Below are 11,847 nucleotides of genomic sequence, written 5' to 3' on the forward strand. Positions count from 1 at the left end.
TGTCCTTTTGGTAGTTTCTTGGTTAAAAACTGGGCTGTACATGGAAATTTCAGCTGCCTGGAATTCATTAACAGCTGCCTCTACAGAGTGGTACCAGTGACTTTCCTTAGCTGTGTAAGTGGTCTCATTAATGGGAACTGGATTTGAAGATGGATTGCATATCAGCTGGGAATGCTGGAGGTAAACACATCTGTTGTAGGCAGCTGCTTCCTAGGCAAGGCTTGCACAGCCTCTCCCATGTGAACTGCAACACCTTTGAGTGGTTCCAGATTATGGGATTGCTGAATTAACCAATTAATGGGGTTGTGGAGCCAAAGAAGGTGGTTAATGTCCCTTCTGCAGGGTGTTGGCCAAGTGCCCGTCCAAAACAAAGAATCACAGAATATCCTGAGTTGGAAGGGACCCACGATGACGATCAAAGCCCAACTTCTGGAAGAAAACGACTCGGAAGAAAGAACCTCAAAAGCTGAATCTTGCACTTTGAAGGATGAGGATGGAGCTGGGTATGTGTTGGGTTCTCAGCACAGGAAAGGTTTGGACTGTGGAAGCGAGTCCGGAGGAGGCCATGGAGCCCCTCTGCTCTGGAGACAGGCTCTGAGCTGGGGGTGTCCAGCTTGGAGAAGGCTCCAGGGAGACCTCAGAGCCCCTTTCAGTGCCTAAAGGGGCTCAGGAGGGCTGGAAAGGGACTTTGGACAAGGGGGAATGGATTCCCACTGCCAGAGCACAGGGTTAGATGGGATACTGGGAAGGATTGCTTCCCTGTGAGGAGGAGGTGAGGGCTGGGACGGAATTCCTAGAGAAGCTGTGTCTTCTCCACCCCTGGAAGTGTCCAAGGCCAGGTTGGACGGGGCTTGCAGCAACCTGGGAGAGTGGAAGGTGTCCCTGCCCATGGCAGGGGGCTGGAACTGGAAGGTGTTCACGCTCCCTTCCCACGCCAACCCCCCCGTGCCTCCATGGCGGCTCCGCTCCCCTCACGCTCACACGAGGGGGCTCGGGGCCGCCGACTCCTTCCCGCTCCGCCTGTGCCGACGCGCGCCTCCGCCAATCAGCGCCCGCCGCCGGCCGTCACACCAGCCGCGCCGCCTCCCTATTGGCTGGCGCTGCCCTGGTGCGAGCGCGCCTTCGCCAATCGGCGCCGCGCCCGCCCCACCGAGCGATGTGCCGAGCGCTGTGATTGGTCGCGGGGCGGGGCTGGAGCGGCCCCGCCCGTGCCCGGTTAAGCGGCTGGGGGGGCGGCGGGAGCGCGCGGCGGCGGCGCTGGGGTCTGAGCGCGGCCCCCATGGAGCTGCTGCGGAAATGGCTGGGCCACCCCGAGGACATCTACAACCTGCTCCGCTTCAAGATGGGCGGCTACCGCGCCGTCATGCCGCGCATGGACACGGTGAGCGGCGAGGGATGCGCGGGCGGCGGGAAGCGCTTCGCTGCCGCCGGTGCGCGGTGCTCCCGGTGGGGGAGCGGGGCACGGGAGTGATGGGGGACACTGACATATCCGGGCGCGGATATGGTGTTGTCATGGGTGACCATCCCATATCCAGCGTGTATCGGACTTTGCCCGGCTTTGTGCGCCCTGTGTGCGCCTCGGTGCTTCCCGGTTCTACCGGCTCCGGGCATCCTATCGCATTGCTTGTGTGTGCATGGGTTCCGGGCATTCCACCGGGCATCCTGTGTATTGGGGTATCCCACCGGCTCCAAGCATCCCTGTGTTGCCCGATGCCAGTACCCTGCGAGCTTCCCACCGGCTGCGGGCATCCCTCCGTGCCGGTACCAATGCCGGACATCGCAGAGCCCCGGTGCTACCGGAGCATCCCGCGGCTCCGGCCATCCCTTGCATCGCTCGGTGCCGGCATCCTGCGAGCATCCCACTGACTGAGCATCTCCGGTTTTCCATGCGTCGCTCGGTGCCGGTACCCTGCGCGCATCCCCGGCGCTGTCCGTACATGGCAGCGCCTCCGGCGCGGAGCCGGGACGGGGCGGGTTAAGGGGCGGGCTCCGGGCGGAGCGGCCGCAGCCCCCCGGTGCCGCCGCCCCCATGGCGGCCGGCTCCCGGGCCGTGTCCGTGCTGCGGCGGACACTGACGCTGTCCCCGCCGCGGAATGCCCCGCGGGCAGCGGGCCGGAGGCGGGGACAGCAGCAGCAGCAGCGGCAGCGGCAGGGCTGCGGGGCCCCCGCCGCGCCCCCGGCCCCGGCCGCCCCCCGCCTCCAAGCCGCGGCTCCGCTCTGCCCGCAGGACTCGCTGGGATGCGGCCTCCGCACCTGCTACCGGTACCTCAACCAGACCAGCCGCAGCTTCGCCGCCGTCATCCAGGCTCTGGATGGAGAGCTGCGGTGAGCGGAGGGACGCCGGGGAATGGGGGTGGTGAGCCCCGGCACTGGGGGTCTTTGCGGGGTGGTGGGTGGGGAGCCACCCCAAGCGCTGGGGATGCTCGGGAGGGGGTGGGCACGGCTGGTTCCTGACACCGGGAATCCCCTGGAGATGGTGGGGGTAATTCTCCTCCTTGGGAGGTGGTGGGTACAGTGCCACCGCGACACTGGGGGTGCAGTGACCCCCCCAGTTTCAGGAGCTGGTGGGTGTGATGCTCCCAATACCAGAGCTGAGCTCATGCCCTACCCCCAAACTCCATTTTCCTCCCGTGGAGCTGCTGGGACACGCTCCCTCTCCCATCAGGAGCTGACTGGGCTGGCTCAGCTCAGCCCCACCCCGTGCAGTGGGACGTGGGGCTCTTCACGTCCCAGCTGGCTGTACCACATCCCCCCTCCACACCACATCCCTCCCCCCAAACTGGGTCTCTGGGCTGAGCCTCCTGGCCAGCAGACTGTTAAACACAGAGCCTGGCAGTGTGCCACGTGTGACACCCTGGGAATGTGTCCTGGCACTGCCAAGGCTGGTGCTGGACAAAGGCTGGAGGGAGGAGGTGAGGAAAAACCTGGGGCTGACCAAGGGCCTGGGCCTTGCCTGGGAAGTGCTTTTGGAAGCAGCTGCCTCAAAAGCTGTGCAGTTGTCACAGGGGGTTTGTTGCACACCCATTTTTTGCTGTGCAGATTTTGCTGCCCTGTGCAGAAAAGCTTCAGACAGGAATAGTAACAGAGAATATAAAGCTCAGCTGGCCAGGGAGCCTCATGCCATGTAATTATTCTCTATATAATTCCTTATATTCATTTAACAATTACTGATTTCAGTTTTTAAATCCCCAGTTAATTCCAAGATGAGTTGATGATCAAATTTAGGGGTTCTGGAAGTTGTTCCAGACACATGTGATGGCTCTGATCTGAGCAGTTGCAGGCACACCCCAAGCACTGGGTGGTCTTAGGGGTTTCTGAGCCCTGGTTTGGCATTTTGGATGGTGCCCCATAGCTGTGTCCAGTGTTTATGAAATGCTGTTTGCAGCCTGGTTGACAGGAAAGGCAGAGAAGTTCAGTGGTTTGGCTGAAATTGCATGGAAAAGTACAAGTAGGGCCAAGAATTAAGTTTTTTATTTTCCATGTATTTTTCTGTGCAGGAATTAAGAAAAAAAATTAAGAAAACACTATGAAACCTGTTAGTAATGTGTCTGCCCTGCGCTTGCCTCAAACTTCCTGCACTTTTCTTTGTTTGTCTTTTTTGTCCTTTAATCCTTGCCCTGCAGCCTGCTGGGATCAGGATCACCCTTCAGGGCACAGAAACCTCTGCCTGGCATCCTCAAAATCCTCTTGCCTGATCTTTGCAACCCAGGTTGGGCAGGGATAGTCGTTGGATTACAGCTGGCTCAGTAGTGGATCAGGAGAGACTCATTTTCAAAGCCCAGGAGTTCCACCAGAGAATTTAGGTACAAAAAAGGGAAATACAAAATAGGGAGAATAGAGAAATAGGCAGAGCCACAGCCTTACAGGAGGAATTAATTTTGCTGGATCAGAAAAGTGCTTGCATTGATGTTGACCCCATCAGGGAGTTCAGCTGAGCCCCTGGTTACAGACAGGCATCCCAGAAGGGTTGGTGGAAAATGGGGAGTGCTTGGAGCAGTGCTTCCCTGGCCAAACAGAGTATTGGCAGTTGAGCTGAAATGCCTGGTTCCTCCTTTCTGGTATTTTTTTTGGCCCCATAAACCACCTGTTTTGCTGGCCAGAGCCCTGTCCAGCTCGTTGCTCTGTGGTTAGGGTGTTTTCTGGGAAGGTGGGAGGCTCAAAACTGCAGCTGAGCCAACAGCATCATAACTGCTGGTGGAGGAAAAGAGTTATGATGCAAGCTCATAGCTGCTCTCCTGGTGATGGAGAGGAGAGGAGGGATGCTCCTGCCTCTCTGCTGCCAGCTCCATGGTCCCGCCTGTCTCTGGAACTCTTCAGGATCTGTTCCTGAGGGTCCAGCACAGGCTGTGTGTCCTGGCAAGGAGAAAGGAGACCTCCTCACCTGGGCAGGAGGGAGCTGCACCCAGGACAGGGCTGGAGCTTGAGCTCTGGAAGATCCAGACTTGTTCTTTGCAAGTGTCTGCTTCCATTTGTGCCACGGGTCTAAATTCAGTATGTGGTGGAAGTTAGGGAGGCAGGTAAGGTCTGGATGCAGAATTGGGGTTAAATGAGTGGTTTAATTCTGCTGAGTTCTGGAATTACTGCTGGCTCTTCCCTGAGCATGGTGCCCATGTGAGAGGTGCCTCTGGGGTGGCATTTCCAGGTTCTGCTCTGCATTTCTTGGTGGCTCCTGGAAGTGGGTTGGAGCCTCGGGCACTTGCATCCTGTTGGATGAACATTTACAGCCTGGCTGGAATGGAAGAACTCAGTCATGCAAAGGAACAGGAGCACGAGAGAGCTGCTCATGTGGTTTGACAGAGGTGTTAGTTACCCTTCTAATCAAGGAAAAAAAGCCAAATTTAACAGTATTGGCTCTAAGAGCAAGTCATTTTCCCCTGGGTGATTAATCACTGCTTGCACATTGTCATTCCAGGAGTACAGCACTGTCACCTGGTAATTAGCATTTAGGCAGACCAAGCTACTTTCCATTTGTTAAATAATTAAATGCCTCACCTCCTTGGAATATATCACTGTGCTCATGGAGATCTGGGGATTATTTTAGATAAATCCTGGAGCTGCAAACAGCATTTCTTGCCATCAGGAGTTGTTTTTTGGTTTGTGGGTTTTTTTTCTTCAGCTGCAGAAATGTGGAGGCAGGGATGGGGAAAGCAGGGGTGGTGGGAGAAGGAGGGGAGGTGGCTCTCCAGCAGCTTCCTGCTGGGATGCTGGCACACATGGGCTGCCTCCAGTGAGTTGCTCTTGGATATATAAAATACAGGGTGATTTTGGCTCTTTTTGCCAGTCCTGATGTTCCTGTTGCACAGTGTGACCCCTTTTTTCCGCCAAACAGAGGGGGGAATATTTTACCCCAACAGGGTAAAAGGTGTGCAGAGAAGGGGGAATGATGGGGAAACACACCTGGTTTTTACCCCCTTCCCTATTTGACATTTGCTTTTCCCAATAAGCTGACCTCGGGCTCTGTCCTCTGGGTCCAGGTGAGCGCTGGCCTTGCTTGCAGGGTTGGATCTCCCTGCTCAGGGAGCTCACAGGCCCGACCCTTCCCTGACACACATCTAACAAACCCCAAAATCATGCTGTAGTTCCCCTCCTGAGGGAAAATCCTTTATTTTCTAACCTGGCTGGTATCTTCCAAAGGCACCTGTGTGACATGATGAGCTCAAAGTGCCTTTGCTGAAGGCTCTGTGGTTAATCCCAGCTCCTGGGCACTCCCAAGTAAGGGATTACTGTTTTTTCTCCCCTCCCAGACATGCAGTGTGTATATTCTACCTAGTTCTCCGTGCCCTGGACACTGTAGAGGATGACATGAGCATCCCCTTGGACGTCAAGGTCCCGATGCTGCACGAGTTCCACTCCCATCTCTACCAGCCAGACTGGAAGTACACAGAGAGCAAGGAGAAGGACAGGCAGGTGCTGGAAGACTTCCCGACGGTAAGGCAGCCCCCTCCTTGCTCCTGGTGGCACCTCTGGGCGCCTGGTTGTCTCCACGTGGTGCCTGCAGGGCCTGTTCAGTGCCACAGATCTTCCCAAGGGCTCCATCACCTGCCTGTGGGGCTGGGGTGAGAAACTCAAACATTGTGCAATGCTGTGAGGCAGAGGGGAGCTGGCTGTGGAAAAGTGCCAGCCCTGGAATGTGGCTTTTTGCCTCCTCTGCTGGAAGAGCAGATGGCCATTGTTTTGTGGGGAGAGATTTGGGGTTGTTACCCAGCACAGTGAATTGTGCACAGTGGGAGGTGTCCCTGTCCTCAGGTAGGGCAGAGGGTGGAATGAGATGAGCTTTAAGGTCCCTTCCCACCCAAACCATTCCATAATTCCGTGATAAAAGGCAAAAAGCACCCTCACTGTTATTAGCAACAATATTGTGTTGATTTTTTAATTATTGAGTTGATTTTTAGGGTTTTTTTTTCTTCTTTCTGTTTAAGGAAAAATATAATACTTCTGGTGAGAAGCATCTCTTTTTCAGAGGATGTTCTGTTTTATTCAAGTTCACCATTTTTAATTTATTTCACCCTTTTCAGGCTTTCCCTAGCAGTGGGAATGGGGTAGTTGTGTGGAGAACTGAGGTGTGTTGGGAGTTTTGATGCTCAGGTTTGGGGTTGAGTGTGGCTGTGGCCTGTCAGAGTGTGGAGTGCTACAGGGGATGTCTGTGTTGGGATTCTGGGTGTGTGGGAGTGCAGTAGGTATGTCAATGGCTTGGCTTTAGAGGAGCTTTTGAGAAGGTGTTTGTGTCACTTTGCTATTCTCTCTGGGTGTGTATGTTATTTATTTGAGGCAGTCCATGCTCAGGTATGATTTTAGTAATCATAAAATTGTAGAGCCATGGAATTGTTAGGTTGAGTGGGAGCATAAAGCTCATCCCATTCCATCTCCTGCCAAGGCAGGGACACCTTCCACTAGACCAGGTTGCTCCAAGCCCTGTCCAACCTCACCCTGAACTTTTGAGGGGTATTCACAGCTCCTCTGGGCATCCTCTGCCAGTGCCTCACCAGCCTTATAGTAAAAAAACTTGTAATAATATTTCCTAGAGGTGCATTTGCAGGCTGTGCTCCTCTGTGTAGGGGACTGAAGCCACAGAAACAGAAGCAGAGTGGTTAAATTTATTTTACAGACAAACCTTATTGCACACAAACCCTGGGCTGGCTGCAGTCACCCACTGATGGAGAATAAAGCTTAGCACAGTAAAACATGGTGCTCCACAGTTTTGGGAAAAGGAGGATGCACTTTTTAATTATTTTTTTTTTCAGTGTGAGAGTGATGGAGACACTGCAGGTGTCCCTGCCCATAATAGGACTGGATTAGATTGGAACTAGAAGATCTTCAAGGTCATTTCCAACCCAGCCCACTCTGTGATTCCATGATCACGTTACTGGAGATGCAATAGAAGGATTTCACACTTCCCTCACTGCTTGATGCCTTTCCAGTTGTGCCAAATGTGTGAAGCTAGAGCTGGAGAAGGCTGGGGAGAGCAGAGCACCAGAAACCTCCCATGGGTCTTTTCCTGTGGCTGGTGTGATGGAATGCTCTCAAATTACAGAGGAAAACAGCTCTGTATACCAAGTGCAGTCAGTTTGGTCCTGCAGCTCCCAGATGATACCAGTCCAAGGCCACAGAGCCTTCCCAAAGATTCTGCTGTGTCTGATCTCCTGCCAGAGACCATCCTGTTTAGACTGGGAACAGGCTAAGCCTGAGCTCCAAGGACCTTGAAACAGCTCAGGTTGTGAGGGAGTTGTCCCACATCTCCAGCCAGGGCAGGATTAGAGCCTGGTAAACAGTATTTTTCTGATTTGTTAATAAATGTTGAGCTGTGGTGCTTTTTTTTCCCCTTCCTGAACACTCTCTTTCTGTTTTTACCATGCTACAGATCTCCATGGAGTTCAGAAACCTGTCCAAGGTCTACCAGGATGTGATTTCGGATATTTGTCACAAGATGGGTGTTGGGATGGCAGAGTTCTTGGAGAAGAAGGTGGATTCTCAGCGTGAGTGGGACAAGGTGAGTCAGCCCAGACAGAGCAATGGGCTGAGCATGAGTAGGGTCATGGAGTTAAGGTTGGAAAAGCCCTCTGAGATCATCAAGCCAAATTATTCCACCAGCACTGCCAAGGCCACCACATAACCATGTCCCCAAGTGCCACATCCACAGGTTTTTTTGAACACTTCAAGGTAGGGTCCACCTTGTCTCTATTAAAGGAGTAGACAGAGCATCCCTGTTGGGAAAAAGTGTTTGTTTTCATGGGAAAGCTGAGACATCCCAGGGAGACCTTGCATCAAATGAACTGTCAATTGCTTTATGTAAAACTCACTCTGGCAAACAGGCAGCTCTTTGTAACTGCTCCTTTTATCTTGTTTTTTTTCCCCCTTTCCCAACTTGGCACCTCCTTGGCAGTACTGTCACTACGTTGCTGGGCTGGTGGGGATTGGCCTTTCCCGTCTCTTCTCTGCATCAGAGCTGGAAGATTCCATCGTGGGGCAGGACACAGACCTGGCAAACTCCATGGGCCTCTTCCTACAGAAAACCAACATAATCCGTGACTATCTGGAGGACCAGCTGGAGGGAAGGGAGTTCTGGCCCAGAGAGGTGAGGAAAAAACCTCATAAAACTGCTACTGTTGGCTGTACATCTTCTTGGTAATGACAGTTCTGATGACAGCTGGGTGACATCTGTCTGCAGCTCTCTGGGGACAAGGTGATGTCACCACGCACTGCCAAGAACTACTTAGGCAGCTCTTTCTCCTCTCTGCTAGGTTTTCTCTAGGATTGAGGGAGGTTAAACTGGCTGAGATGCCAGGAGGGTACCCAGAAGCTCCCAGAAAGCAGGAGCAACTTTGCCTGTGCTTGACATGATGTCCAAAAATTTTTCTCCCCCTTTTCCATGTGGCTCAGCTGTCTCACAGGGCACTTCTTGATGTGTGACTCACCTTTTCCTTGCCCTCCCTAGGAAAGATGTGGAGATGAGTTGCACCCTCCTCCTTTACCATCTCTTTGTGTACACTGAGGCCACTGTCACGTCCCCACAGCCTGCCCTTCCTGCTTTTCTTTACCCCAGCCATGATCCAAGGCTGTTGTGTGGGGGTTTTTGGTGGTTCATGTTGCTCTCCCAGGCCTGCTGTCTCTCTGATGACATCAATGCACCCTCCAACTCACAAACGCTCATCTTGGTGTTTAGGTTTGGAGCAGATATGCCAAGAAGCTGTCGGACCTTGCCAAGCCAGAGAACATCGACGTGGCCGTGCAGTGCCTCAACGAGCTCATCACCAACGCCCTCCACCACGTCCCCGACGTCCTCACCTACCTGTCCCGCCTCAAAAACCAAAGTGTCTTCAACTTCTGCGCTATCCCCCAGGTGAGCTGAGCTTCCAAGTGGTTCCTCATCCTCTGCAGCCCAGCTGGTGAGGAGCTGGAGGTGGAGGAGGTCCCGTGTCCTTGGTTTTTTGCTTGTTTCTTGGCTCCTGCTGTTGTTGAGGTTGTGGCTCCACTCCGTGGCTGTCACCGTGGGACAGGGTGATCCCTTGGCAAGTTCCTTGCAGTGCAAGTTCCTGTCTGTCCTCAGGTGATGGCCATTGCCACGCTGGCTGCCTGCTACAACAACCAGCAGGTGTTCAGGGGGGTGGTGAAGATCCGCAAGGGCCAGGCCGTCACCCTCATGATGGATGCCACGAACATCCAAGCTGTCAAAGCCATCATGTACCAGTACGTGGAAGAGGTAGGCTCAGCAGTTTGTTTTGGGTCATTTCTGGCCATTCCTGTCCCCGTTCTTGGGCTGGAATTGGGAGTACATGGGGATCTGTTCATTTTACCCTTGGCTCAGTGGTGGTGGGGAGTGGTGACCCTGATGTGGTTTTGGCCTGGACCAAACTGTGCTTGATGTGTTCCCTTGAATGTACCCTGGGTCTGGTGCTGTGTTGAGAAGTAGAGACTGGGGCCAGTGGCATTCTGGGACTGGGGCCAGTGACCAGGGCAGTGCCCATCCCCTTGACCCCGTTCTGGGGTCAGTTCTGGGCCACTCACAACACAAAGGACATTGAAGGGCTGGAGCGTGTCCAGAGAAGGGAATGGAGCTGGGGAAGGGTCTGGAGCACCAGGAGTGGCTGAGGGAGCTGGGGAGGGGCTCAGCCTGGAGAAAAGGAGTCTCAGGTGGGACCTTATGACTCCCTCCTGACTTCAGGGTCCTATGGAGATTAAAAGTTTACATGGAGAGTCAACTGGTAGGGGGTTTTCTGGGGAAAAAACACCTCCCTCCCCAAATCCCAATTCCAGTGAAGGCTATTAAATAAAAATACTTCACTTCTGCAGCAGGGAGACCCCAAACCATGGGTTATTAGAGCTGCCCTTGTGAACTGGCAATCCCATGGCAAGGGACAGTGACACTGCAGGGCTTTAACCCAGGAGAGGGTCTCTGCTTGTGCCCACCTTGCTCAGACTCCTGCAGAGGAGTACCTCAGAGGCCACGAGAAGAAAACCCCAAATGCCACAGAATCAGGTGATGATGGGGCTGTTTCCAGGCAGGAATGTTCCCACTGGTTTTTGGTGGGGTATACAGCGAGTGAGGATTGCAGGGTGAGAACCCCTGATCCCAGTAACACCACTGCTCCCAGTGACACCACTGACCTTCTGCTGCTCCAGAAATTGCTCAGGATGGATTTGCATGCTGGGTGTGGAGAGAGGGAGAGGCGACAGTGTGGCATTGCTGGGCTCCATCCTCACTGCCCTTGCTGTCTGCTTGGATGGCTGCAAATGCTGACTGGAGTCTTAGTGTTTGGGGTTGAGTATTTTTTCCCCTTTTTTGCTGTTTACCTGAATATTTTTGGTGATTTTTTTTTGTTTGTTTGTTTTGGTTTTTTTGGTTTTTTCCATTAGAATGATTTGAAATAGGAACTCCAGTTGTTTCTTTTCTTCCTCGAGATTTGAGGCATCTTTCCAGCTCAGAGCTGAGCAAAAACCTGAAGGTTTTGCCTCCCTTTGTTGGGCAGCCTCTTCTCCCTCACCTCTGGTGCCTGCTCCGTGCTGGAAAGATGCTGCTTCAGCTGGGAGAGGAACATGCTTCCTTATCCAAGGAAAAAGCTCTGGCCACTTTCTGGCCCTCAGTGATTGACATCCTGCAGCCTTTATGCAGGCAGAGGCCGTAGTCACATTTCTGTTGTGCTGAAGGATGCTGGAATGAGCCCTTTTCATGTTAAATGTATGGGAGGTGAGCTACTCTGTCCACCTGAATGTGCCCCCAGCTGACAGGCAGCTGTGCAGCTCCCTGCCCTGGGACAGATGGCCCCTGCAGTGACACAGCTCTTGTTTCAGCTGTGGGGGAAGTGGTTAAAATGAGAATGGAGCTGCCAGCACAGCCCTGAGCTCATAACCCCAGGCCTGACTCCACAGCAGGCTCTGGGCTCTGCGCTGACCCAGCCCCAGGGGATGGGTGCTCGTGGCAGAGCAAGGCAGGGGAAAAAGAGTTTGCACCCTGCTGTCCCTCAAGGGATGCTTTTTCAGGGGTGCACTGGTCACCCTGGAAGGCAGGAGTGATCCCTGCCAGGAGCTGGGAAGGCTGGAGCCATGGAGGGGGTGACCAGGGCAGGTTTCCCTGACCCACTTGGCTCTGGCTTACACTGATATGTGAGCTGCAAGAGGCTCCCACTGCTGTCTTCAGACACGTCAGGCTGGACTTACAAGAGGAAACAGCACCCTGAAGGCAAGTCCTGTTCTCCTGGGGTGGATTGTTGTTTTCAAGGTCCCTGCCCACCCCCTTCAAATGCTGCTTTGCTGTCGTGAAGGGAAGGAGAGCCCATGTCCTGGTCTAGGACAGAGCTACCAGGTGCAGGGTGGTGGCTTTTGCAAGGCCAAGCCCATGGTCAGGCTGTTACT

At 53.8% G+C, this 11,847-nt stretch overlaps 1 protein-coding gene across 1 annotated transcript; it reads left to right on the plus strand.

Annotated features, from left to right (window-relative positions):
- The first annotated feature begins 1,214 nt into the window (after nucleotides 1-1,214).
- Nucleotides 1,215-9,874, plus strand: FDFT1 (farnesyl-diphosphate farnesyltransferase 1). Its single transcript, XM_039697637.1, has 7 exons — nucleotides 1,215-1,381; nucleotides 2,228-2,325; nucleotides 5,745-5,928; nucleotides 7,859-7,987; nucleotides 8,381-8,572; nucleotides 9,161-9,337; nucleotides 9,545-9,874. The coding sequence occupies exons 1-7, from the start codon at nucleotides 1,280-1,282 to the stop codon at nucleotides 9,857-9,859; spliced, it is 1,197 nt and encodes a 398-aa protein (XP_039553571.1). The 5' UTR covers nucleotides 1,215-1,279; the 3' UTR covers nucleotides 9,860-9,874.
- Nucleotides 9,875-11,847: the final 1,973 nt, after the last annotated feature.

Source organism: Passer montanus, unplaced genomic scaffold (assembly GCF_014805655.1).
Source record: "Passer montanus isolate IOZ18808 unplaced genomic scaffold, ASM1480565v1 scaffold119, whole genome shotgun sequence".
Taxonomy (NCBI): Eukaryota; Metazoa; Chordata; class Aves; order Passeriformes; family Passeridae; genus Passer; species Passer montanus.

What these genes read in the sequence shown, in the direction of transcription:
- FDFT1 (XM_039697637.1), top strand. Translation starts at nt 1,280, where the DNA reads ATGGAGCTGCTGCGGAAATGGCTGGGCCACCCCGAGGACATCTACAAC. An exon ending in TCATGCCGCGCATGGACACG is followed by an intron (nt 1,382 to 2,227) that starts GTGAGCGGCGAG and finishes CTCTGCCCGCAG; the next exon opens with GACTCGCTGGGATGCGGCCT. An exon ending in GGGAGTTCTGGCCCAGAGAG is followed by an intron (nt 8,573 to 9,160) that starts GTGAGGAAAAAA and finishes CTTGGTGTTTAG; the next exon opens with GTTTGGAGCAGATATGCCAA.